The sequence below is a fragment of the Chlamydotis macqueenii genome, chromosome 8 (assembly GCF_036417535.1).
Source record: "Chlamydotis macqueenii isolate bChlMac1 chromosome 8, bChlMac1.mat, whole genome shotgun sequence".
NCBI lineage: Eukaryota > Metazoa > Chordata > Aves > Otidiformes > Otididae > Chlamydotis > Chlamydotis macqueenii.
The window spans coordinates 36,530,539-36,553,257 of NC_141563.1; the positions used below are offsets into that span (position 1 = coordinate 36,530,539).

Below are 22,719 nucleotides of genomic sequence, written 5' to 3' on the forward strand. Positions count from 1 at the left end.
AAACCGCCACGATGAAAGCAGCCCGGCGCTGCGCGTCCCAGCAGGGCTCACTGGGAAGGTTCAGCCTTCCACGGGACAAGCAGAGGTGACGTGGCTGGCTGGGCTTTGATTTTGGTTCAGTTCGGTCCCAAAACGAGAGAAGGCCCCCAGCAGAAACACCGGGGTTCAAACTGGTGGGCAGAGCCACTTAATCAGCAAAGCAAAGGGTTAATTGTGGGTGGTGTGATGGGCGCTCGCGCTGCAGAAGGTGTTGACTCGTTTCGCCTTTATTTATTGCAGACAAGCAGAATGATGTGGAGATTCCTTCTCCCACCCAGAAAGACAGAGAGAAGAAGAAAAAACAGCAGCTCATGACGCAGATCAGCGGAGTGAAAAAATTGATGCATAGTTCGAGCTTAAATAACACCAGCATTTCACGATTCGGTGTGAAGACAGAAAAGGAAGACCATCTGGCCAAGGTAGGACAGATTCTTGCAGTTCTGGGAGAGTCAGTGTTGTCTGGAAGCCAGCGATGGGCTGCCCCCCAGGTTGTAAAACTGGAATTGGTGTCCCTGAAGTGGTGTGGCCATTACCAGTGCTGTAATTAATGGTACCAGGCCCTAAGAGTATATTCTGTGTTCGTAAGTTCCTTGAAAATATCCCTAAAATTATAAAAAAAAAAAAACGTGACGAAGGCTGAGGAAAGCAATTATGAAACACAGGAATGTATAACGACGCTGTGTGCAGCAAACTGGCTCCGGGGCATTTCTTCTTGGTGCCTGGAAACACACATCACAGATAGTTCCCCTGGCACCCAGAGAAACGTCGCCTCCTTGCACAAGTGCTTTGGCATCAGCCCTGCGCAGCTACTCTGCCTCCCTGTCCTTTGTGAAGTACACCTGCTCGTGTGCTCACTTAATTGCCGTAATGAAGTTTGAATCCACATCTTTTTATACTTTTGGAAGATGCAAGAGAGACGTGGTGCGAGTGATAAATGCAGACTCGTCTTGAAACGCAGTGTAACCCTTCTCTTTTTGTCCTTTCAAAAGGAACTGGAAGACCTGAATAAGTGGGGTCTCAACATATTTAACGTCGCAAGGTATTCCCACAACAGGCCGCTCACCTGCATTATGTACGCTATATTTCAGGTTGGTGGCTTTTTCTCAAATTTGCTGTTCTTTGACAAAACTATTTTCGTTTCCAGTTGCTTTCTGCTTTGTTGCCTTCTCTGGTATGCCATCCTTATTTGATACATGCCTGTATGCTTGCACCATTTATTATTCAGGAGCGAGATCTACTAAAAACATTCAAGATCTCATCAGACACTTTTGTGACGTACATGATGACGCTAGAAGACCACTACCATTCGGACGTCGCTTACCACAACAGCCTCCACGCCGCCGACGTGGCCCAGTCCACGCACGTCCTGCTCTCTACCCCCGCACTGGATGTGAGTTTCCGAATTTGAGCTCTGCGCTTTGCGTTGGGCAGGAGTCGTGTTCAAAGGTGGGATGGGGAATTAAAAGCACCACGTTGCCTTGCGCTGTGCTGCTTGCAGACCTTTCTGCTGAGTAAATGTCTTGGCCCCAGCAAAATAATTAAAAATGCACAACTGGTTTTTCTAAAGCAGCCTCCCAAACTGTTGAGAGATAAAACATAAAGAACTTTTCTGACACATTCCTTTTTTTCCCCTTCCTAGGCCGTCTTCACTGATTTGGAAATCCTTGCGGCAATTTTTGCAGCTGCCATTCATGATGTGGATCACCCCGGGGTCTCCAATCAATTTCTTATTAATACCAGTGAGTTTTCTAATAACTTCATCTGCAAACCTGGAAACGGATGGAAATGCGTTTTCCGGAGCAGCGAGTCACACGCTGTGACTTCCAGACTGCATTGCTTTCTCAAAATACTGTGCAGTAAACAAGTTAGATGTTTTGAAATAAAGCGGTAATTAAAACGAAATTCATAACAAAGGAAGTTATTGTCGTACAATTTGCAAAGCGCCCTTGAATCTTGTGAACGTTACTGCTTGCTAACGCGCAATGATTCTTCCAATCCTGAGTGCAAATTTTGTCATTAATAGAACATAAATAACACTGTTGCTATTGACAACGATAAAGCTAAATGTTGTGGTTCGTGTTGTGTTCCGCGACAGGCTAAGCGTGCGTCTTGATTCCAAAACATGAGTATTGTTCTTTTTTGGAAAGTGTGCTCGGAGGATTCACGCTTTCTGTTGTCGGTGATTCCGAAGCCCCTAACTAAGTCAGCCGGGTGCTATTTTGTTTGTTAGAACCCAGCAAAGGGCTGTTTGTATTACGTACATATGTACTCACGAAGGAAAACCGCACGCTCTTGGCACGCGTGAAACAAAAAAAATAAAACTTGTCCCAGTTTATTGCGCGTGGACAAAGATTTCAGTACCCAGGACAAGCGTTTGCTCTTTGAAGTCACACATTTCACCTGTTTGTCTTGCTTCTCTAGATTCCGAACTAGCCCTGATGTACAACGATGAGTCTGTCTTGGAGAACCACCATCTCGCTGTGGGTTTCAAGCTGCTTCAGGAGGAGCACTGCGACATCTTCCAGAACCTGACCAAGAAACAGCGTCAGACGCTCAGGAAGATGGTGATCGACATGGTATGAGCTGTGCCCACCCCGCTCCTCTTTCCTCGGAAAGAAAAACCTGGCTCCTTTGCATGCTTGCCCGTACTGAGGTCCTGTTTTCACTTCTGCCAAGGTATTGGCGACAGATATGTCCAAGCATATGAGTCTGTTAGCTGATCTGAAGACGATGGTGGAGACGAAGAAGGTGACCAGTTCAGGAGTTCTCCTTCTGGACAACTACACAGACAGAATACAGGTATGTCAGCCCGGTTCCCTGGATTTTGGGTATTTTGTTCAGGATTGAAGAAACCACACTCCCCTTTTTACTGTGGCATTTACATGGACCGCACATAGAAGCTACTGATCTAAATTTTCAGCAATCTTTTTCTTCTGTTCTGCACCACGAAGAGGTACAAGGTGGTCCCATACCTTTTAGGTAAAGGGGATTCTGGTTTTGGAACTGAAATGTGCACGCTCTTCTGAAGGCTGAGGTTTTGAGGGCTCCTGAATTTCCTTGCTGCTTTCCCCTGCTTGTTTCTCCTGTCAAAAAAGTAGCATTGTGAGATGGCAAGACTTTCATTTGTCACTCCGTACCTAAAGCAACTCTCACACTGAGCTGAAATGAGCGATATACAGTCCGTCCCCTATAGGATCTAATCCTTGATTCACAGAAATGACAAAGCAGAGCTGGAACAGGGTTATGGAGTTAGCAGGACAAGATACGTCCTGATCCTCTCTCCACTTCGGTGGCCAGCTTCTTAAGAGCAGACTCATGGGAAAACTCGCCTTGCATTTTTATTTAAGACTGCTGATGTCAAAACAGGTCACTCCTTTGCTGTCTAAATCCTTGCGCCACAGTTAGTCAGGCACGTTTTTGGTGTGCGTGGAAGGGATATTACTCATGTAATGAAGCGGGAGCGTTTAACCGTCTGAGAGCGTGGAAGTGGCTGTGAACGGTGGGAAGCACCTGCGTTCAGAACGAACCTGTGCGATGTAACGAACGTTGCACCCCGTGTAAGAATCCAGTTGTCTGAAAATCGTGCGGCACGTTTTATTTTTGAGGCGGACCGTAGCAGCTAGACCCATATGGGGGGATGTTACCATGTTAATGTTTTTATAGGCTGTTGCGTAATCGAAGAGTCTCGTGGTTAAATGTTCTGAATTAAGCAAGCAGATACAGCTTGAACCCGGCCTCTTTTTCCATTTGATTTTATGAGTTTTCTGATTAATGTAATTGCAGGTTCTGCGAAATATGGTACATTGCGCGGACTTGAGTAATCCCACAAAGTCTCTGGAGCTGTACCGGCAGTGGACGGACAGGATCATGGAGGAGTTCTTCCAGCAGGGAGACAAAGAGCGAGAAAGGGGAATGGAAATCAGTCCGATGTGCGACAAACACACGGCGTCAGTGGAGAAATCACAGGTAATCGGCCGCGAGCTGCACTTCTGTACAATACAAGCCTAAGCTTGTATTTCTAAAGTGGAGACAAAATTCATCTGCTTTCTCTAGTACGGTTAGGCACACAGCCAGCTGTTCAGAGGGCTGGTTCTGATTGACCCTGACACCCGGCTGTGCCCAAAGCTCGCACAGACTGGCCAGGCTGTTCCAGCTCCCTTATGTACCCCTCCGCGTCTCCTCACCTCCAAAGGCGCGTTCCTCTTGCCCTGCTTGTGTCCCGGATTCCAGAGTTGGTTCCCCAGGCTTGAAAAGTGCAGTTCCCATTTCCCCTTCCTCCTGCCAGCTCTCTCCTGCCTTCACACCCTCCGAAATTAGCCCCTCCGAAACCTGCTGACATCGTACCCCGTGTTAGATGCTTCCAGCAACGCCAGCCCCGTCGCACTGCAGGCTTAGGAGCATCTCCCAGTTGAGATCCGCTTCAGGGCACTGGGAAAGTCTGGATGCCAGTCGCAGAGCAGTTCTGCAGCGCGCGATCTGGCCGGTTCAGTTTGAGGTCTGATGGAACCGCCGCGTGCCAGGTGAAGTCAAAGAAATGTTTATTTCTGTCGATACAAACCTTAAAAGGAGCTGGATGTGTCTTGGTTTTTGAGATGAGCTGGCTCATCCCTCGTTCTGATTCATAGATTAAATGGTTTCAAGGTCAGATTTTGTTCTGACCTGAGTAGCACAGGCCGTAAAATTTCACCCGGTTAGTCTGTAATGAAGCCGATAATTTATGTTTGCCTAAACATCTTCCAGTCTTTATATAATGGTGTCTTGGTTGTTGTTTTTAAATGACTCGAGCAAGTCATCATCAAGGTTTTTCAGCTTGAATAAGTACCAAAATTCATGATAATTATTTCCAAATGTCCTCTAGGGCTAAGCCAAGTGGTTTCAAAATTATTCACTCAACCGCGTGGTGATTTTGTTGGAAAAATCTGTCTTATTTGTTAACCTAACAAGAAATGAATCTTTCAGCTGGGCTTGGCCAGAAAATGCTGATGTGCTCCGCATGTGAGCTCCAATTAATTTTTTTGTTTCACAAATGGTCTCAAAATGGCATTTTTGCTCTGCAAAAAGAAAAGGAATTGCACGAAATGGCTACCGTTGGAATCCCAACTGGCGGCAAAGGAGACAGGGAGGTGGCACGTCCGTTCTGGAGAGAAACAAGGAATTCATTGGAAAATAGGACGCAAGAATTTCAAAGCTCTAGGTGTTACCTCCTTGCATCAAAACGTTTTAAGATCAGGCCATCTGGCCAGCTATTCCATGATTCGGGATGTTTAAAGACACGCTGGCCTGGTTACGCTGTGACTGATCTCAAGCCGTTGGGGACCTTGAGCATTTTGGGTGGCGGTGAAGCCATCGGCTGACCGTACAAAGATTTTGGTTTTTTTTTTTTTTTTTTCCCTTTAAAAGTGCTCCAGAACATGTGCTGCAGGAAATTTTCATCACCTTTTTGTTTAAGCTGCCTCCACAGTCCGTTACAATTGAATGTTAATGGTTCTATTGACATCCTGTTGTGTCTGAAGGAGGCATGTGTGATTTCCAAAGCAAACATCTGCACGTTGAGCCTGGCCCCTCTGAGAGCCATTTTCCTGCTGCACAGAAACCTTGTCCAGCGGAGCGAGGAGAGAAGTGACACACTCTGCCAAGACAGAAGAATTTCAATCCTCTTTATGGCCATTCAGGTTTCTCCATCCTGGACGTACGTCCTCTTAGTCAGACAATTGAAAAATGATTTCGCTCGCAGCTTACGCGCCAACGGGCGGAAGGGCTGACGGGCTCGGCCACAGCCCTCGCCGTTTCCACCGCTGGCGCGTCACTCCGTGGGAGTCGGGCGGCAGCGGTCCGTCCGCCTTCGCGCGGGAGGAGTGCTCCTTGGGATGAGCTGCCCTGCCTTCTGCGCTCCTTCCAAAGCAAACGGAAAGGGAAGGGAAGCTCTGCCGGGGCTCCGCAGAGGAGCGCGGCAGCTGCTTTGGCAGAGCAGAGGACGAATGCTGAAACGTTTAAAGATGCGGCAGCACGAAACAGTTTGGAATGGGTACGAACTACACACCGTGGTAAAATAAACCTCAAGGTCAAACTTCGGCCCAAAAAAGCAGTGGCGTTCGGCGCCAGGGCTCACCCTGGGAGCGCCGGCGTTTTCACAGCCACCAGCCACGGCAGTACCCTGGGGTGGCGGGCGATGGTCTAAACCGTCTCTGCTTTGGGTATCAGGTGGTTGTGTCTGCAATGAGACCGCGCTGGTTTGGGGACGTGCTCTGGGACGGGTATTTTGCTTGTAAAAATCATGTATTAACAGAATTTGAGCTTTTTAGACACCCATCTGCTGCTAGCCGTTCCCTGCCCCTAAGCCTGCGTGTTCCTGTGTTTCTCAGGTGGGATTCATCGACTACATCGTCCATCCGCTCTGGGAGACGTGGGCTGACCTGGTGCAGCCCGACGCCCAGGACATCCTGGACACGCTGGAGGACAACAGGAACTGGTACCAGAGCATGATACCTCAGAGCCCGTCTCCCCCGCTGGAGGAGCGGGGCAGGGACTGTCAGAGCCTGATGGAGAAGTTCCAGTTTGAGCTGACGCTGGAGGAGGAGGATTCGGACGGGCCGGAGAAGGACGGCGAGAGCGGCGGGTACTTCAGCAATACAAAGACGCTCTGCGTGGCCGACCCGGGGGAGGAGGAGTCGCAGAGGGAGGCGAACATAGAAATTGTGACAGAGGACACGTCTCCTGTGGACACATAATGTCCCCTACCCGTGTGAGTGGATTTTAAACACTTAACAAGCATGCAGGCAGTCTGACGGACTGGCTGCAGCCTGGGTCTGAGGCCTGTGTCTAACACTGGCTGAAAGATCTCCCCAGCTACTTGAGATTGGAGTCAGGGTTAAGGATGGTGTAGTGAATGATTGCTCAGGAAATGAACAGGTGACGTGCGTTGCGGTTTGAGCCTTGTCAGCTGAGAGCATCCTCTTGTCCTGGAGCTGGCTTGGGTCGTGACTGAAGAGTACGTGACACACAGCTGAGAGATTTTATACCGTTAGTTTTGGAGTTTATACCAGTTAGACTGATAGAAACTACTGATTAATAACTCTCCATAGAAATCCTGTCCACCTGACCACCTGTCTGCAGACCTGTGTGCCTTCTTTGTAAACACTTTCATGTCTTTTCCAGAGTCTCTTAATTAAACACGCGGAGTTTAGTATAAAAAGTGACACAAGGTGTTTCAAAATTGACCGATCCTTTTTTGATTCTTCCTGTTACAAGAAGCAGTCTTCCTTTTTTTCATGGGCAATACCTGTCACTGTATCGCGCCTCATCGCTTTTACAGGCTGAACGGGAGGGGAACCCTCTGTTTTGCGTTCCCGCACCTTCGATCGCCTCCTTAACAGCCCCGGCGATCCGTTTAGAGTCACTTCACGCCGCCGTGCGCCGTCTCCCTTCGCTTGCTCGGAGTAGCAGTGGTTTCTCCCTCAGCGGGCTTTCGTTTTGCTCGTGCACGGGACAGAGGGCGGTTTGTTTCCCCGCGTAAGTAAGCGCGGTAAGGCAGCGCGTGCCGCGCTTTCCCCCTCGGCAGCTCCTCGGCTCGCTGGAAGTTGCACGCTCGGGTGTTTGTGTTTCTCCCGCCTGTCGTTCCCGTTTCCTAGGTTTAGGCCCACCGTCCTCCTCCTGCACTGCCTTGAGCTCTAACACCTCCATTACTGTTTATAACAGTGTATTTATTACGTAATGTACATACTGTAATGTTTTGTAAGTTATTAATTTATATGAATTAACATTGCCTGTCGGCGGCGATGTTAATTGTGTAGAAAACTCGGAATAAGAGTTGCCTTTTTTTCTCGTAACCTTTTGTATTGCATAAAATACAAGAACCTGAACATAGCTGAAGAGACAGACGCAACCCAGGAAGGGCATTCGGGTGGCGGCCGCCCGCGGGGGCTTCGCCTTCGCGGCGAGGTTGGGGAGCGGACCCCGGGGCAGCGGGCGAGCGGTTGGAAGTGCTGAAAACACAGAGGGGGAGCGGGGGGGAACCGCAAAAAAAAAAAGCAACCCCCGCCAACGGGCCGGCTTTTCAATGTCACGTTCCGATTTCTGAACAACCCAATGTGAATTTTTATGAGACAAATGTGAACTGATGTAATAATTGTGCTGTGAAACTTCTTCTGACAAAGCTTGTCCGGCATCGTGAGCGGTGTCAATCTCGGTTTGTAAAATATAGTTTCAAGCTTTTGGTCCAACTCGTGACTAACTAGTTAATGAAAATAGCACAGCTGTGCATGATCAATGGGTTTGTATGTCTGTTGAACACCGCATTGTTCCAGGTGGTTATTTTATTGTTTCCCAAAGTTTCACACAATGTATGTTATAGTATTATATATTGTGTTCAGATGCATTCTTAAGAGATTTTTATATGAAGTGAATAAATGAGAGCATGACCCTGCCTGCGGCTCTTGGTGCTGCTTATTTTCCCGGATCAACGCGGGCGGCACCTGGGGCGAAGGCAGCCGCGCTCGCTCTGCTCGGCTGGGACCCCGCTGGCAGCGGCGGCACGGTAAAACTCGACCTTCCCGCGGCCCAGACGCGGGGGACAGGCAGAGCCCTTGTCTCCCGCACGGGAAGAGAAGGGTTTCTGCGGGCAGAGGGCACGGCCGGCCTCTCCATCGCGCCGGCTCCAAGCCCTTCGCCTTCCTGCGCGGCAGCCGGTGGCGCAGCGGGGCCGGTGGCAGCGGCGACAGGAAGGCGACGCAGACAGGAAGGCGATGGCCGCAGCCGGCAGCGCAGCCTTCGCCTGGCGCGGGGCGGCACCGGGGCCTGGCTCGCGGGCTGCTTTCATGTCCTGGCCTGACCCAAAACAACTGATTTTTCCAGTAAAAAAAACAAACATCCTGCTGCCTGCTGGCAGGAAGGAGGGGCGAGGGGACGGCGGGGACCCCCGCAGCACCGGGGACTCTCTGGGCCGCCCTCGGCGAGGGCAGTGCTGGCAGCGTCCACATGAGATCCTTTCCACTTTCTCCGAAACGCAGCCACGCGACGGCGCCCATCGCCGAGCCGCGTGCCTGCCTCCTCCCAGCGCATCGTGGGAGCAGCAGTGACCACCCCGCCGTCACGCAAACGCCTCCGCTCCGGCTGGGAGGGGGCTTCCACCCCCCTGACCCCGGGCTTGGCAGCCGGCATCAGCCAAGCAGCCGCGACCCCGACCGGGGCTCCTCCCAGTGCCTCGCCGGGGTTTTAACCACCGGTCCAAGCTTCTTGGCGATGCCGATACTGATTTTCTCTTTTTCCGGTGAATCCAGCCCTAGCTGTCGTTCATGAGCGCCTTTGCTGCATCTGGCTCTGCCCGGCGCTGCGCTCGCAGCTCCCAGCGCCGTGCGGAGATGGGAAAGGGGCTGGAAAAACATCTGCAGTGCTGGCTGGGGACAGCGGCCGGCTCGGATGGCGAGCAGAGAGCTGAAGCTGCGGGTGAGCCCCGCGGCCGCCGGGCATTTCGGGGGGGCAGGCAGCGTGGACTGGCCCCCTCCCCGCCGCCGGCCTTCGCTTGCTTGCTTTCGTTTCCAGTGACCTACTTCTGCCAGGCAGCGGCTTCGGCGTGCGAACGCGGCGACGTTGCTCCGGCGCGGAAAGAGCAGCCGCCTTTCGCTTCTCCTCAGCAACAGCAGAGAAAACGCGGCGATGGCAGCCGCCTTGCAAAACTAACCCCAGTCCCTCCTGTTCGCCCTCCATTTTCGGGGCGGGAAATCCCAGTTTGGGTGCGGGGTGGCTCGCTGGTTTGGTTTTCCTCTTTCCCTCGGGGACAGGGATGCTTTACTGTCCCCGCGCCCAGAACGCCCGCTGGCCCCGTGCGCCCCGTGCGTGGTTTCCTTCAGCTTCCTCCTCACTCGTTAGCGGCCCGGATGGACGGCGCTGGTGGGTGCCTGCCCCCCGTCCCCAGGATTTCCCCCCGGGGTGCAGCCAGAGACCCCCAGCAGGACTGGGAATTCCCCCTCAAGGGGCTGGCAATTGTCACTGCTCGGGTATTTGGGGAAAAACAGGAGGAAACACCGAAACCTGCAGCAAAACCCGTGTGCAGAAAGCGCGCGTTGCCGGGAAGGGGGTGGCTCCCAGGGCTGCAGCTGGGGCGTACGACCGCGGCGTGCAACGGCGGTGATGTGCAACCGGGGAACGCATCCGGGCTGGGCAGCCCGGCTGCGCAACGGGGGCGTGCGACGCTCGCCGGCGCTGGGTCCAGGAGGGGCCGGGGTGCGCGCGGGGGTGGCGGTGCGGGACCCCAGCCGGGGAGGCTCGGGACCTCGGGGCTGCGGGACGAGGGTGAGCGCGTGCCGGCCGTAGCGATGGACGTTCCCAACGGCCCCTACTTCGGCTGCCGTCCCTGGGGACGTCGTTTCCCGCGGAGGCCGCAGAGCTGGGGTTTCAGGGGGGATTTCTGGCAGCTGGGAAAGCGCCCGCAGGCCTCCATCCCAGGGATGAGCCTCTGCTCCCGGCACAGAGCCGGCCCTTCCCGCCTGCCCGGGGACAGGGGTCCCGCAGAGCCCCCGCCGCTGCCAGGAAACTTCTGACCCGGAGGTCGGCGTTGCGAATAGAAACCACGATGCAGAGAAATAAAATAATAAACCGGCTGGGTTGCTTTTTCCCATGGCGGCTGTGCCTGCTCTCCCCGGTGTGGGGCCGGTTTTCCCGGCTCTTTTTTTCCCCCTTGGTCCGTAGGATTTAGGGACGAGCACGGGCCTTCCCGCTCGCCGTCCGCCGCTGCGATGTGTGCCGGTGGCTGCAAGCCAGTGCCAGTTCCTGCCGCGGGCCAAGGCGATGGATGTTCGCTGCTGGTGAAAAGTGGAAACTGAGGAAATTTTGGGTTTCTTCTGAGGAAACGCCTCGAAAACGCGGATTTGCCGCGTGTCCCTCTGTGTGCCAGCCAGCGGGACGGAGCGCTTCCCGGGTCAGAACCCAACCGTTAGGATTTGCAAAGTGCCAGAAGCAGTTTGCTAGCCAAAGAGATTTAGGTGCCGCTGGTGTAGAGTTCACCCAAAAGTCCTACAGATGAAAAAAAAAAAAGGAAACGAAAAGCTGAAGCGTTGACAGTTTTGTAGTCAAAAAAAAAAAAAAAAAACCAACAGGAAGGAGCTGGGAGCTGGTGCACGAAGCACAGATTTTATCGAGTTGGGGGTGCTGGAGCGGAGCCCGGGGGCTCACGGCACCTGTAGCCGCCGCGCGGAGGGGAGGTGGGTGTCCCGCTGCGGCAGCGGGGCCGCCGGCTGGGATCCCGGGGCCGGCCGGGACGGACAGGGCAGGTTGCGGCCCAGCCGATGCACTTTAAGATGCGTTTGGGTGTTTCAGCTCTCCCCAGCGCCCCTTTTTGGGGTGACACGAGAAGCCCGTCCCCGAGGGGTCCAATTCCCTGAGGGCATCCCCCCTGTGCCGGTGAGGGGCTGTCCCACGGGGGACAGCAGGACCTGGGGACATCCTCATCCCCACGGCGAGCTTCTCACTGCAGGTTGCTGCAATTAAAAAAAAAATAAAATAGATATATCGCAATAGAGGGTCACCCACAGCAGGGTGCCTTGCTGGTGGCGGGTCCCGCCGTGGGTCCCAGCCGGGGTCCCCAGCTCCCCTGGGTGCCCTCCCCCCGCCCCCATCGCTGGCATGGCGCCCGTCCTGCGGCGCACAGCTGCACAGCGCCCATCCTGCCGGCGCACAGCTGCACAGCTCCATCTGCCGAGGTCCCGGACCACTGCACAGCGCAGCCGGGGCGTGCAGCGGGGATGTCCGCTGCTCGGGCACACGCAGCACAGCTGGAGGCTGACCACAGCTGGATCCCCGCGCAGCTGGATCCCCGCGCAGCTGGAGGCATCGCCCGGCCGCGGCCCAAATTCTTTGTCTCCCACCTTCCCTTCCTCCGGTTTATCTTCCACTGGGGCTTCCCATCCCAGCGCCGCGGGGTACCTGGGGCTGGGTGCCCCCAGCCCGGCGAGGTGTCGGGAGCCGGGGTGCAGCACAGACCCCCTGCCCGGGCTCGGGGGGGCGCGTGGGGAGGCCCCTTCCCATCCTGGCAGCGCACTCGAGGCTGATGCGCGCCGTGATCAAACCCAGAATGGGCTCAGTAATATTTAGGACCAGGTGTGCGGTGCGAAGCGGGGCTGCTGGCTGCAAAGCCCCATAGCTGTGGGGCGCACGAGGACTTTTTTTAGTGTTCCTGAAAGCCTTCTTCCTAGCAAAAAAAAAATTAAAAGCAATTAAAATAATATTCCCTCTGCCATCTCTTGTCTCAACAGTTGGGTAGTTTGGTCCCCTCAGGCTGGGAAATGGTGAGAATTTGGGTGCATGTGGAGCCACAGAGGTGCTAGGAGCAGGGATTTGGGCTCAGACCCCTGTCCCTGGGCTCCGGTCCCGGTCCCGGTCCCCGTCCCCGTCCCCGTCCCCGTCCCCGTCCCCGTCCCCGTCGACAGGGCTGGAGCATCCCCAGGGCAGCCCCCAGCTGGGCCTCGTCCCCATCAGGGTGTGGTGCCTGGGCAGGTGATTTAGCTTGATTAGCCCCTAATTATACAGGGCTGTGGATGGGGGCCGGGAAGTTGCTGAGAGGGAGAGGAGGAGGGAGCAGAGAGCAGAGGAAGGTGGGTTTTGGGGTGGTGGATGCAGAAGGTGTCCTTCCCAGCTGGCCGGAGGGGGGTTTTTGGACGCTGCCGCAGCAGTGGTGCTGGTGAATCGGCGTTTTGGAGCGGGGCAGCCCTGAGGAGCAGGATTCCTGGCAGGAGCAGCTCACAGGGCTCCCGTGGTGCCTTCGCGCCCCAGGGCGTAGCCTAATTACCTCTGCTGGCATGAGAGCTGTTAAATAAGGCAGCGCTGGCTCTGGCAGCGTTCTGTTGTTGCTTCTCCAGCACGCACGTTGCGCCTCTGCTCCACCAACTCCCCCATCCCACAGTGAGCAGCCGGTTCCTGCTCCGCAAAATGTGAGTTTTTGGGGGCTACCAGCTCAGCATGCGGGCCCATGCCGCCCTCCGTGCCTGGTGATGGAGGTGGTTGGTCCCATGAGGGGCTCTGTTGGGTTTTGGGGGAACCAGTGCTCCTTTCCAACCCCATCGTGTGACTGGTGCCGTGCTGGGGGTTTGAGGGTGGCTGCTCGCACTGAGCGTGGTTGGGGGTCCGGTGGGACGCTGCTGTGCTGGCTCTCGGCCTGGGCTGGGTGCTTTGGGGGGCTTGGCAGGGTGCAGAGTATTTTCAGGGTGCTCCTCAGGAGCCGGTGGCAGTTGCAGTGGCGATGAGCGGTGGCTGCGGCGGTTGGCGATGAGCTCCCCGCCATCGGCGGGCTGGGATGAGCCGGGGCCTGGTGCGGCTCCTCTTCCCGCCGCTCCTCGGGCTGGCCTGGCCCTGCGCCCACCGAGGGATGGCGTATGCGCGCGACGCTCCGTCTGCGCGAAACGTAACGCGGGGTGGTCAAACCCAGTAGCATGTCAGGGCGCAGTCTTTTTTTGGCTCGGCGTTTCCGAGAAGATTGCGTGAGGGCGTCGGGTGCTCAGCGCCGGGCCGATCTGCCTCTGCGCCCTCCTGAGCTCCATGGAGACTCGGGCACGACGCTCCCGGTGAGGCCTTGCGTCTCCCATCCACCTTCCCTGGTAGGGAAAAGCCTTTTGCGTAAGGAATCTTGTAAATACACTGCTTCTTCAGAGCCCAATGGCCGCCTGCGCAGGGGTGTGGGTTTGTCTTTTGCTGTTCCGTATTCGCCGCGCGACGCCTGCATCCTGGGATATAGAACCTCCTCCGCGCTGCGTCCACCTGGAGCAGATAAATGGATGAGCTTATTTTTAGTAAAGGTTTAATTACGGTTTAGCGAAAGGGCCGTGCAGCCACGTACGCAGAGATGTAAACAACCCACCGGCTGCTGCCGTTAATGCCAGGGGATTTGCCAGGGCCGCATCCTGCGCGGGGACGAGGCTGGCGGATTTGGGCTTTATTTAGCAAATCCCCCTCTGCGCTGCGCCCCGCGCTCCTCGTCCGCCCCAGGCCGCCGTGTCCCCGGCCGAACGGGGACGAGCCGGGCTCCTCCATGCCCGCGGCGCCTGTCACATGTACCTGGAGCATGACTCTGCTTGGATGTGAGTAATGCTCTCTGGTGACTCACTTTCTGCTTTTTTTTTTTTTTTTGCTTTTTTTTTTTTAAAAAAAAAAAAAAGCTTTTGACTTTGTCTGTTGGTGTTTATTTGCACCTTCCTGATGCGTATCGTTCAGGAGCTGCACGAGGCTTTCAGCGCTTTTGTTGCAAAAAATGCTCGTGTGTCCACTAGCGTGGTTGGTAATCGTTTGGAAATCCACAAATACCCGATTTGACCTGGAATGAGAAGGGCTGGCTGGCACACCGCGCTCCCCGAGGAGACGGATGCGCTCCAGCAACAACTCTGCTTCGCCCCGCGCCTCCCGGCCTGGGGAAGAGCCATCGCGGCCTCATGGCGTTGGTAGTGCCGGGTTAATTTTGCCCTCGGGAAGCTGAGTTTTGGCCTTGCAGGAATTATTTTGTAAGGCCGAGACACCCTGCAGCGCTAGACGAATAACCTGGTTCACGACAACCCGCGAGTTTCCTGCCCGTGCCGGTGCGGCCTGTGCTGGTGCTATGGGGAGGCTGCCGTGACGCAGTGCTGAAATGGAGGAATTTGGGGAAAATAACTTATTTACGCGTTGCCCAGCTTGGGAGAGGGGTTTGCGGGGGAAGCTACAGCTCGTTTAAGGAATATCAGCCCTGCCAAGCGGCATCGTGAGAGCTGCCGGCTCTGTCCCAGCTGGAAGCGGAGCTGTTGGGATGCAGGATGGCTCCAGCAGCACCAGGCCCCACTGCGGATAAGCAGATTTTATCAGAGGATGAGGGTGATTTTGGTGTGTCCAGAGGGGATTTGGACAGGGCAGAGTGTGCGGAGCCAGCCCGGCTCCTCGAGGTGTTTTGGTGCTGGTTTGAAGGGGTGGAGGAGAGACGCTGGGCGCGTCGCGCTCGCCCTGGGATTACAAATGGATTTCCCCAAGGTGCCGGGCACCATTCCCTGCGACCCACGCCGAAAGCGTGTGCGGCTGGACCAGGTCGCAGGAGTTCCTTGCGGGGATTAAACCAACCATCTGTTAAATAATCCCCTCCTGGCGCCCCGGTGCGTGGCGGCGTTTCGTGCCGGCTGGGATGGGTGAGGGCTGTGGCCGGGGACGCTTTGGGGCTGGGGACACTCGATGCCAGAGACCCTGTTGTGGTGTTGAAGCTCATTTCCCCACTGGTGTAGCCGAACCCTTGGGGTACTTGGCTTTTGGGGTTTTTAATGGGAAAAATAGTGTTTTTAGTGGGGAAAACGTTATTTTTTGTTTGTTTGGTTGGTTTTTTTAATAGGAACACAATGCAGGTATTGCTCTCCCTGCTTGTGAGCAGGGTGAAGTCCTGAGAAGCGGGGCTTCTCAGCCCCAATATAAATATAACTAAATATAAATATATAATATAAAACCAATATAACCAAACTTTTTGAGACAATTCTGCCAGAACCAATTTTGCACCTGACATATTTACTGGGACAATCGTAGCAGCGTCCCACGTAACTCCTACGCTGGCGTTGCCGGTCACCTCCAGCCAAGCTCCGAGCACTTGCAGCAGCTCTGAGGAACAGTTTTCCAGCCGGCGAGGGTCCCGCACGCGGCTGAGGGTCTGGCTGGGGCCAGGCTCTGTGCCGGGGGGGGTGGATGCCGCAGCCAGTGGACAGAAATGGGGGGGGAGCGTGGTGGTTTGCCGGGACAGACTCGGAGCATCCGGCATCTCGTGGGGCAGCGATGGCACCAGATGGTGACGGGAGATGGGGGGGGTCCCGGGCAGAGGCTGGGGGTCACCTCTTGCAGCCCCCAGCCTCTTTTGTTCCCCGTTCCGGCGATGCGTCGGCCGCTCTTCACACAAAATTAATTCCCAGGCGGTCGGGGTGGGGAGGGGGGAAGAAATTTCTCCCGCATCATCCTGTCGGGGCTAATTGCCGGCGGTGTGACGTCAGCCCGATGGATTTCTCTCTTGAATGGCTGCGGGAGCGGCGAGGAGGGCCCGGCGCCCGCGGATGCGCGCCCGAGCTCGCAGCCCTTCTGCGCGCCGAAGCTTGCTACCGGAGCGAGCTCCGCTGCCTTATCCTGGCTGGGTTGGTTTTTTTTTTTTATTTTTATTTTTATTTTTTTCCCCCCTTTCCCAGCCGGTCTCCCTGCACGCTCCTAATCTGACAGCGTCCGGTAATTAATCTGGCTCGCCCCGCCGCCGCGATAGGATTAGAGGGAGGGGAAGTGCGTCACGAGGTACGAAGAGGGGTTATGCTTTTGGTGAAAGTGAGGGGGGGGGGGGGAGAAGAAAAGAGAGGGGGGGGAAAAAAAAGGGAAATAGGTTGGTGTGTTCCCAGGGAGGGGGTTGTGTCGGGAGCGAGCACGCATGTGACGAGGTGCGGGGCGGGAGGGACTGGCCGTGCCGGCGCTGAGCACGGCTCGTCCTCCCTTTCTCCGAGCATCCTCTGGTGATCCTGGAGGTGATACAGGCACAGCAGCATCCATGGCCTGCCCTTAGCCTCAGCACCTTCTTTTTTTTTTTCTTTTTTTTTTTTTTTTTTTTCTCCTTTTTATTCTGGCAGCTAAGCCAGCCGGGGATTGGAGGCGTTTGATTGAAGGGCTTCCGTGAAGCGTCTGGTAACTGGGATCGTATTCTCCTGTATTTTTTCAGGCTCCTTGGAAATTGAGGAATGCAATTCTGCCACCATGATGGAAGGTAGGTGACGATCCGAGCGGTGTCTTTCTGGCTCGCTAGAGTTTTAAAAGCGATGGTGGAGGAAGGAGGATGCGCTGAACCTGCGTGTGGGAATCCTTTCCTTTTTTTTTTTTTTGAAAGAAATAAAAGAATAATAATAAAAATAACATCTTCCCCTCCCCCTAATCCCCACCGAACCCAAGCTCCCTGCCGGCAAGCCGGCGGATGGTGATAGAATATCCAGCCCATCGCATTATTCCCGATTCCATCCCCAGCTCTGCGTCGGCAGGTGGGGGGACGCGAGCGCCCCAATAACCGGCAGAGCCGCTGGTTCCTCTGGCCGGCGAGGCGGCAGCCGGCGTGGCTCGCTCGGTCGGCATTAAGGTCCCTTAAGCGTTATTTTATCCTCTGCCTGGAAAATCCACTTTCTCAGCCCAGCGCAATGCACGGAGGATGGATTTGCGCGTTATCTGCGGGCACGGAGCGGGGGCTGTGGAGCCGGTCGGTGATGGATGGGATTCCGGGGTTTTACAGCGCGGCTGTACGGATGAGCGTCTTTTCCCTGGGAAACAGGGGATTTGAACTGCAAGGTAATTTTTTTGCCGTGTCGTGTCGCTGGTTTGAAGACGCAGGCTGTGAGGATGAGGAGGGGGGGACGTTGGATTGAGGCTTGCTGGAACGGGAAAGGAGAGAAGGAAATATGGGCTCCGGGCGTAAGGCACTTCAGGGAGCGCCGTGAGGCGGTGCGGCCGATCATGTGTGGGAAAAGCCCCTGGGCATTTCGTGAAGAAATTCTAACCTATGTCATTTGTCTCAAGCTCTTGGTTTGTTTTTTTTTTTTAAATTCATTTTTTTAAATGCCTTCTGGAGTCAGATGCAGGGAAAGGAAGACTTCCATTATTATTTTTTTTTTTTTTTAACAGAATAGGTACTCCAGGGCCAATCAGATAAAAATATTCTGTGGGTTTAGGGTTTGGGTTTTTTTTCGTTTTTTTGTGGGGTTTCTTTTTTTGTGGTGGTTTTTTTTTTTTTTGGTGTTTGGTTTTTTTTGTGGCCCGTTGGCCAAGGCAGGAGGCCTCAGCCCAGCGAGGGCTGCGCGGAGCCGCATCCAGCACCGGGCTCGCGGCGCTGCCGGCATGCTAACCAGGCAGCTGCCCGGCCTTCCCTGAGATGACAGGCAGAAATCAGGCTGCCTCTCGCCGTGTCCCTGCGAATCACGGCCTGCTGCCCTGCCCAAATTAACCTAGAAAGGCGTCGGGCCCCGTGGAACCGAGATGTCTTGTATTGACTTAAAATATTTGCCTAAAATTGGACATTGGGGTGCTGCAGCGGCCATGTGGGAACCCACAGGAATGGCTTCTTGTTGCGTTTTTTGATTCCTTGCTGTTAAGGGAATGGTGGTGGTGTCCTTTGATATCAAGAAACGCCTTCGGTGTCTCCTCCGATAGTGATGATAAAGTCGCGAGCAAAAAGACTTAATTTTAGACCATGCCATCAAACTCATCCCGCCATGCTGACATGCGTGGCACACAGGGAACCAGGCACACAGCCCGTGCAAGAACAGGACATTTTGGAGAAGATGCCGTTGACCATGCGGTTTCTCTCAAGAGCACCTACGTTTGTGGAGGAACTACTGTAGATAAATTGATGTTGGCTTGCTGCGGTTCTTGCTTGGGGTTGTTAACTGGTTTTGAGGCCGGTTGTGGGGAAGGCCGTTGGGTTTTTTGGTTCTTTGGGGGCTTGTTTTGGTTTTCCTTGAGGATTTTTGCCTTGCGTGCGAGATGCCCGTGGTGTGCTGTTGTGTGGGAGTCTCGGCCACTGTGGCCCAGGCAAGGGGACATCCTGCCCCGCACCGGGGAGGTCAGTTGGGGAATTGCTTTTCATGAACCAGTCTTGCATTTAAAATTTTTTTAAAAATATACTAGACACAAAAAGTTTCCCCGTTTTCTGTGACTTATTAAACTGCCTAAGGTTGCTCCTCAACCAGCTAATCCATACAGGAACCTAGAAGGGACGCCAGAAAATTAGAAGAAATAATTACTGCTTTTGATGAATTTTTAAACAGTTGGAAACTGGCTCTGTTTGCGGAAGAGTGCAACTCTTGTGACCGTTATCCTCCTAACGCCTTGCGGAGATGCTTTATTTTAATATAAGAATGATTTTGAGTGTGCTTATAGCTGAATTTGATCTGAAACGGTTAAACTGGCACAAAATACCTATAGTTCCCTGTGGTAACCATGTTAAAGGGGTTTTATTACAATTATTTAAACCATTTATCTTACCAAGATGTTGGACATTGCCGGAAGCTGAGGGTGGAGCTTGGGGAGAAGCTGGGCTGTGGCTGCCCGGTGCAGAGCACGGGGCCAGCGGGATGGACCTGTCTCAGTTGATGTTTTTGGATCCTCTTCTTTGGAAACAAGAGAATTTGGCTCCTTGGGAATGATGCAAGACGTGCAATTTGTACTGGTTTTGTTCTAACCCCATATGGAATATTTTCTCATTCTTCTGGTAGATGGGGAGAAAAAGTGTGCTTTTTTTTTTTGGCTGTATGCCTGAAAATCACAATAACATCTAAGTAAACTAAATGTGGACATTGTTTCAAGAAACTAGCCCTGGCTGGGAGGAGAGCTGAACACAGAACCATGGAAGGGTTTGGGTTGGAAGGGACCTTGAAGCCCACCCAGTCCAACCCCCCTGCAAGGAGCAGAGACATCTCCAACCAGACCAGGTTGCTCAGAGCCCCGTCCAACGTGGCCACCCAACACGCATGGTGCCTGGACCACCAGAAGTGGATGATCCTCCACCTCCAGAGCATGGCGGGTCGCAGCATGCATGTGTGTTTCTGTTGCTCGGTGTGCTCCGCTTGGCCTCGCTCACACAGATGGAAAGTAGGTGTTGGGGATGGGGGCTGAAATCCCCCAGCTTTGAACTGACAAAAACAACTTGCAGCAACCCCGTGTTGTGTGTCAGCACTAGATCTGGGCCCCAAACTACTGGAAAGGTCCCACCGGGTGCTGGGAAGGTCTCTGCAGGTGTGGCTGTAGATGTGAGAGGTCTTTGGATCTGCCCTTTGATTGTGAAATAGCTCACCAGTACTTGGAAATGCACTGGGTGTGTCATTGAGGTAAACATCCGTGCACAAGAACAAGTTTATCTCATCTCTCTCATCCATCTGTTGCACCTCCAGCACGCTGAAGGTATTTTGTACAGCTTAATTAAGTTTTGAAATCACTGTGGCTACACGTCACTCAAGCTAGAAGCTCGGTGATGTTCAGAAAGATTAGATGAGCGCGTGGCTGATGGGAGCAGCCATGCTTATGTTAGAGAAGGTCATTTCTTCTTCTGCAGGAGGTGGTACCTACGTTTTTCCAGAGCCCAAACCAGATGTTTTCTGGGGAGAAGTTTTCCCAGAGTGGAAATTTCTCTAACTCTCTTCTCCTGGCTTTCTTTGCACTCTGGGGAGCTTGGTCACTCTGGGACCTTCCATGGATGACTGGTCACATCCAAAATGGCAAAAACTTTCTTGCATCCTCTTTTAGCAGTGGCGGTCTCCAGGCCGTAGGTTTTCATCTTGCTGAACAGGTAGTACTGGCGCCAGCAGCATCTACTGGCGTGTAGAAAAGCATTTTTCTTAATTAGGCAAGAAAATTGGCTTTGTTATGTTTTAGTGGTCTTGTTTCAGTAAATGGTGTATTTAAATGCGCTTAGCGTTGGCTGTGTGACACGGCAAGGAAATGACCCGGTAAAAATATTTGGTTTTTATTGGAGAAAGCCAATAGCAGGCAATTAACATAAATTCAGGTATGGATGGCAAAACCATCCCAGAAGATACATGAGGCCCAGAACACTAAATTAGGACATTTCACCGCTTCTCAGATTCAAAGATGTGCATAAAGGCTTTTGGGATGTGTTTGGAAAGCTGTCCTGCACGGGAAGACTGAGATTTTGAGTTGCTGTGGACAAGGCATGTGAAAATCGAGGCTTGGTAAGCACAGTGCTTGCAACAAAAACGGCAAGGAGCTCTTTAGCTCTTGGTTTTGTGGGTTCAAAAGCAGGGGCTGCAGCCAGTGTGTCCAGCCCAGAGCTGCTCAGGGGACAGTGACGTGCCCCCACGCTGTGTCGTGGTGCTTCCAGCAATGTCTTGTGCACTCTGGGTTGGAGCTGGGCTGGCAAAACTGGACCTGAAGAACATCCCCATCAATGTGGATTGAACCTGCTCAGCTGAACAGGTTGCAGTAGCAACCTCTGGTCTATGGTGGGGGGGGGGTGTTGGGGGGGGAATCCTTTTTTATGGACATTCAAACCCTTCCCACTGAGCTGGTTTGGGTTTTTCCAGCTGTAGTCCACTGGCAGTGTGTTCCTCCAAAAAAAAAAACAAATTTGTCCTCCAAAAGGACAAACGGCTCCAGCTCAAAACCAACAACCACCGAGCAAGAGGTGCCTCCCAAACCCTGGGAATCTGGGAGATGCTTTGGACTGGGGCTGGTGGTACTCGCCAGTTAAAACCTATGTGGTGCCAGCGTGGGGGCTGAAGTAGTGGCATTGAGGATTTAAACCAAAATACGAGCCAGGCAGCAAAGCCTGACATCTCCCTTGCACCTAAAATGATCAATGGGATGTAGTAGTTGAAGCAAAACCCAAACAGAGGGTTTTTTGGGAGGGCAGGAAGTGTAGAAAACATGGCAAAACTCAACAACTGCATGTGATGCAGGTCTGACAAACGCCTCCTTGGAGAGAGCCCCAGTTCAAAGCATCTCCTTGGGCGTCTCAAACTGGTGCCCAAACACAACAATTGGGATTTTTCTACCAAGGCAGAAACTTTCTGTGCAATTCATTGGCCTCATTTAAAGTTTAAGGACTGTTTAGAACAAAAAAAAAAAAAACACAGGTTAAATGAGATTTCTATTCTTCAGTCTTCATCACAGGGTCTTAAGTGGCTAAAGGTGGAAAAATATGGTTGTGTGTGGAAATACTGTTCCCTAAATGCTGGTGTTGAGGCTGCGAAGCTGCAGGTGGTGTAAAATGGGATTTACCCAGTGCATCCCAACCCACCACTGGGATCTGAGAGAGGGGGCAACATAGAGGGGAAAGTGGAAAGGAGAGGAAGGCAGAGCTCCTCCCCAAACCAGCAACCTTAAACTATTTTCATGCCCAAAGCTTGGTCTACTTAGTTTGGCTTTCAAAGCCAAGATCCATCTGCCCTTGGAAAGCCGATGAGGGTGTGATGCTGGTTGTGTTCACGCATGGGTTGCAAGCAAAGCTTGTGTGTGGTAGCGTTCCCGCTTTGTGCTGGTCCAGGATAGCCACTTCTTGGTTTCTCTTACTTCAAGAAGACGTTACACTTGAGTTTCTACGGGTTCAGTAAGAAAAAGGCAAACACCTGGCTGATGCGCGGTTCGGTTTTTAGCGAAGCGCGTCGTTCGCATGCAACACGGCAAACAGGGCTACGCTTTGTACGACCCTGCCAGCTATTCAGCAGCCTCAGCTTTTTGTTTTTAGTAGAAATTCAGTTGCAGGCTGATGTTTCCTGGGGCTTTCGAAGGTTTTTTGCTTTGTCTGCTTCCTCTGAATGGAAGAGGAGCAAGCCTTGCAGTGGTTACAGCTACTGGGGTTTTTTGCACTTACAAGCCTCATAGAACGTTTTATTTTAATTTTCACTTTAGTTTTAGGTGGCTTTTAAGTTCTTAGGTGGTCACCAGGCAGATGCTGGTGTCAGCGCAGCTTTCCTGGGCACTGGAGGCATGGTATTTCGGGGCCATCCTTCGGGAACAGGCACGGAGCTCCTGCCCCGTCCTACAAACCCCCATCTCCTCCCCTGCGCGCCGGCGGGCTTCACCGCAGAGGTGGGAAGGGGAAATTCCCTACCACGTCCCTATTTACACCAGACCGGTGCTGACAATGGTGATGTTGTTTGGAAGCAGTGAGGTACGAGGACTGGGAAGTCATACTTTGCAGCCTGTGTTATCCGGGAGCCGTTCCGT

General features: G+C 53.4%; 2 protein-coding genes across 10 annotated transcripts in view; both read left to right on the forward strand.

The window, feature by feature from the left end:
* The window catches only part of PDE4B (phosphodiesterase 4B), a 189,618-nt gene extending 181,157 nt beyond the window's left edge, over positions 1–8,461 (forward strand). For all 9 annotated transcript variants that reach the window (XM_086753164.1, XM_086753165.1, XM_086753167.1 and 6 more), the window contains 8 exons: positions 280–458; positions 1,029–1,127; positions 1,265–1,429; positions 1,679–1,778; positions 2,461–2,615; positions 2,716–2,838; positions 3,823–4,005; positions 6,402–8,461. In XM_086753164.1, the coding sequence (XP_086609290.1) occupies positions 280–458; positions 1,029–1,127; positions 1,265–1,429; positions 1,679–1,778; positions 2,461–2,615; positions 2,716–2,838; positions 3,823–4,005; positions 6,402–6,767 (1,370 nt within the window). In that variant the 3' untranslated portion in view covers positions 6,768–8,461. The remainder of the gene's footprint in view (positions 1–279; positions 459–1,028; positions 1,128–1,264; positions 1,430–1,678; positions 1,779–2,460; positions 2,616–2,715; positions 2,839–3,822; positions 4,006–6,401) is intronic.
* Positions 8,462–16,639: 8,178 nt separating this feature from the next.
* The window catches only part of SGIP1 (SH3GL interacting endocytic adaptor 1), a 49,749-nt gene continuing 43,669 nt past the window's right edge, over positions 16,640–22,719 (forward strand). Inside the window, exon 1 of the mRNA XM_086753460.1 lies at positions 16,640–16,759. Coding sequence (XP_086609586.1) covers positions 16,750–16,759 — 10 coding nt within the window. The 5' untranslated portion in view covers positions 16,640–16,749. The remainder of the gene's footprint in view (positions 16,760–22,719) is intronic.